The following is a 3,195-nucleotide window of genomic DNA, read 5'->3' on the forward strand; positions in this document are numbered from 1 at the left end:
ATTTCAAATAAATGCTGTTCTTTTGAACTTTCTATTCATCTGTGAATCCTCCTGAAACATAAAATGCATCACAGTTTCCATAAAAATATGAAGCAGCACAACTGTTTCCAACATTGATAATAATCAGAAATGTTTCTTGAGCAGCAAATTAGCATATTATCATGATTTCTGAAGATCATGCGACACTGAAGACTGGAGTAATGATGCTGAAAATACAGCTTTGATCACAGAAATAAATTACATTTTAACATATATTACAACAGAAAACAGCTGTTTTAAACTGTAAAAATATTTCAAAATTTTCACAGTATTTTTGATCAAAGAAATACAGCCTTGGTGAGCAGAAGAGACTTCTTTCAAAAACATTTAAACACTTTTAAAGAAACAGAACATTCATATAATGCATATAACTTGTTCACTAGATTGCAAGTCTTTTAAAGTCACACAACAGCCTTGTGTAACAAATAGACTAAAATATGAGCTATTATTCGCTCACAAATCTCATGTGTATTTAAACAGGGCTACTATAAGACTCTTCTGTATTACTCTCATCGTGCAATTTGCCCTTAAGGCTTTCTTTGCACAAACAAATCATGAGGGGGAGTAAATGACGACAGAACTGTCACTTTAGTCGAAACAAACCCCAAACAAGTCACTTCGCACAAGGTGAGATAGAGTCTCACATGAATGTAACTCAACACGAAAGGATCCCAGACTCCAGGCTGACTGACGATCTCCTTCAGGGTCACAGAGGCTTGTCTGAAGTAGCTGTGCATCTCACGGTTAGCGCACTCCTCCTCTGACAGCAAAAGTATTGACAGAGAACATCATTTAAGACAGATGCAAAGAGAGAAACCCCAGTTTAATGTCAGATTATTGATCTTCTTACCGCTCCCAAGTGCTGAGGTCTTCTTCTCATTCCAGATCAAGTAATCTAGATAACCGCAGTAGGAGCGGATGAGCTTTTTCGTCATGGACTGAGCATTCGACTGCTTGCCGTATCTCCAGCTGTCTGCGATGGACAGCTGCCGCTTGGCTTCATCCATCTGGCCGTTCAGCATAAGATGAAAGCAATGCTCCAAACAGATCTACAACATGACAAGTTACATAACGTACTGATCAAATGCATCGCTTGAGTGCAGCGTGCATGATGTTAGAAGGAGGTCTGGATGTTTATAATGCAATGCTTACCTTTGAGTAGTTTCTGACGCCAAAGTTTTTCAACTGTTCATAAAAAGCATTGAAATCATCAAGGCTGGAATTAGGAAGATGACGCAGAATTTCTGTGCCTAAACGCCACGTGATCTGATGGGACAGAATCAAGCAGATTGTTAATGATTTGTTTAAAATGGGTTTGTTTTTTCATTTGTTGAGAAATGTTGAGCAGCAAAACTGTTTCCAACATTGATAATAAATCAGAATATTAGAATGATTTCTGAAGATAATATGACACTGATGACTGGAGTAATGATGCTGAAAATTCAGCGCTGCATCACAGGAATAAATTATACTTTAAAGTATATTAAAATAGAAAACCATTATTTGAAGTTGCAATAATATTTCACAATTTTCACTGTATTTTTCGTATTTCTGAATAAATAAATGCAGCCTTGATGAACAGAAGAGACTTCTTTAAAAAACATAACAAATCTTACTGATCCCAAACTTTTGAATGGAAGGTTATATCTTGGATGGCCTGAAGGTGAGCACATTTTCAGCAAATTCTCATTTTTGGTTGAACTATTCCTTGTTTTAGCATTTGGTCACCAGACATTTCTTTCCAAAGAGATATTAAATATTCCTTAAAAAATAGACAAGATATTCCAGCAATGACATTATATATGTGACAGGCTATGAATGCAGTGCACAGGGTCACTCCATATGTTATGTTTCTTTCTATGCAAGAAAAGTGAATTGATTTCATAACGCATATAATAGAAACTTATAAGCAGATTTGACAGGGCTCCACAGGCTGATGTACCTCAGACGCAGCTGATCGCACTTGGGGATGAGTTCCAGCCTCCAGTGTCTGAATGTAAGAGCTGAAATACCTCGCAGCCTCCTGCCAGTTATGCCGCAGCATCGCCTCTCTGATCAGTTTCAGACACTTTCTGTTGGACTTGAGGAAGTCGATCGCTGTGAATAAACCTGAAAAACGAAAACACCCGTTTGAGTGAGTGCCCTTGACCGCGTAAACGCTCAATAAACATGATGAGATATCATCAGGACATCACCTCTGGGGTCTGGCTGAGACTGGTGGAGGAGAACGGCCTGTTTAATCTGTTCCTGATTTCTGTCTTTATCCTCCGGAGAGTCCGAACGCGCTGCTGCGATATTGAGCTCAGTCTCTATATCATCCATATTGCGCTGCTTCACGGAGACTAAAAAGTATAATGAGACTAAAAAGCCGTATGCTACAAATAGCACGCAATAAACGCGTTTTGATCCAAATGTAACTCTAAACACGTGTCACGCACACGTGTTTAGAGTAACAGATCTCTCCCTCGTCGAAACGAGCGGAGAGCGTGACCGGTTCACAGCGCCACCTGCCGCACAGGAGGACAATAACGCCAACGAGCGCAGGCGGTTTAATCGATCATTACATAAGACGAGCGATGTTTCAAAAGATGAACTTATGTGAAACACAGTTTATGAAACCATTATTTATAAATGAACACTAAAAACATCCAGTTGTTTTAAACGTTAAGGGAAAATATAATTTTATAATTTTGCAAACATAATGTGAAAATCAAAACAAGTAGCCTAGTTTAACACACACACAAAAAAAACTTTAGTTTTTAACTTAAACAGAAATAAATGACTGAGAACATTATTGAGACCAGATAACGAGGACGAACAACATAACTGTTCAGTAGAGTTCAGAATGGTTTTATTTATTGATTTATTTATTGATTCATTTTTTGAATTTAAAACCCAGCAAGATACCAGACATTTATATCCAAATATATTAAATATTCCTTAAAAAAACATATATTACATAAAAAAGTTTTGTAAATTTTGTAAGGTATTCATTCATGTTTATAAATAAAAATGTATGTTTGAAACAAAAACTATATATATATATATATATATATAGTTTTTGTTTCAAACATACATTTTTATTTATAAACAAAAATGAATACCTTACAAAATTTACAAAACTTTTTTATGTAATATATGTTTTTTTAAGGAATA

General features: G+C 36.2%; 1 protein-coding gene across 1 annotated transcript; it reads right to left on the reverse strand.

Annotated features, from left to right (window-relative positions):
* Nucleotides 1-525: 525 nt before the first annotated feature.
* On the reverse strand, nt 526-2,539 carry LOC107710639 (TATA box-binding protein-associated factor RNA polymerase I subunit A-like). Its single transcript, XM_016515465.1, has 5 exons — nt 2,235-2,539; nt 1,982-2,148; nt 1,192-1,305; nt 890-1,088; nt 526-799 (listed from the first exon to the last, which is right to left on the reverse strand). Exons 1-5 carry the CDS (start codon nt 2,359-2,361, stop codon nt 567-569), a joined length of 840 nt encoding a protein of 279 aa, XP_016370951.1. The 5' UTR covers nt 2,362-2,539; the 3' UTR covers nt 526-566.
* Between the last annotated feature and the right edge of the window lie 656 nt (nt 2,540-3,195).

Source organism: Sinocyclocheilus rhinocerous, unplaced genomic scaffold (assembly GCF_001515625.1).
Source record: "Sinocyclocheilus rhinocerous isolate Xijiao unplaced genomic scaffold, SAMN03320098_v1.1 scaffold4856, whole genome shotgun sequence".
NCBI classification, from domain to species: domain Eukaryota; kingdom Metazoa; phylum Chordata; class Actinopteri; order Cypriniformes; family Cyprinidae; genus Sinocyclocheilus; species Sinocyclocheilus rhinocerous.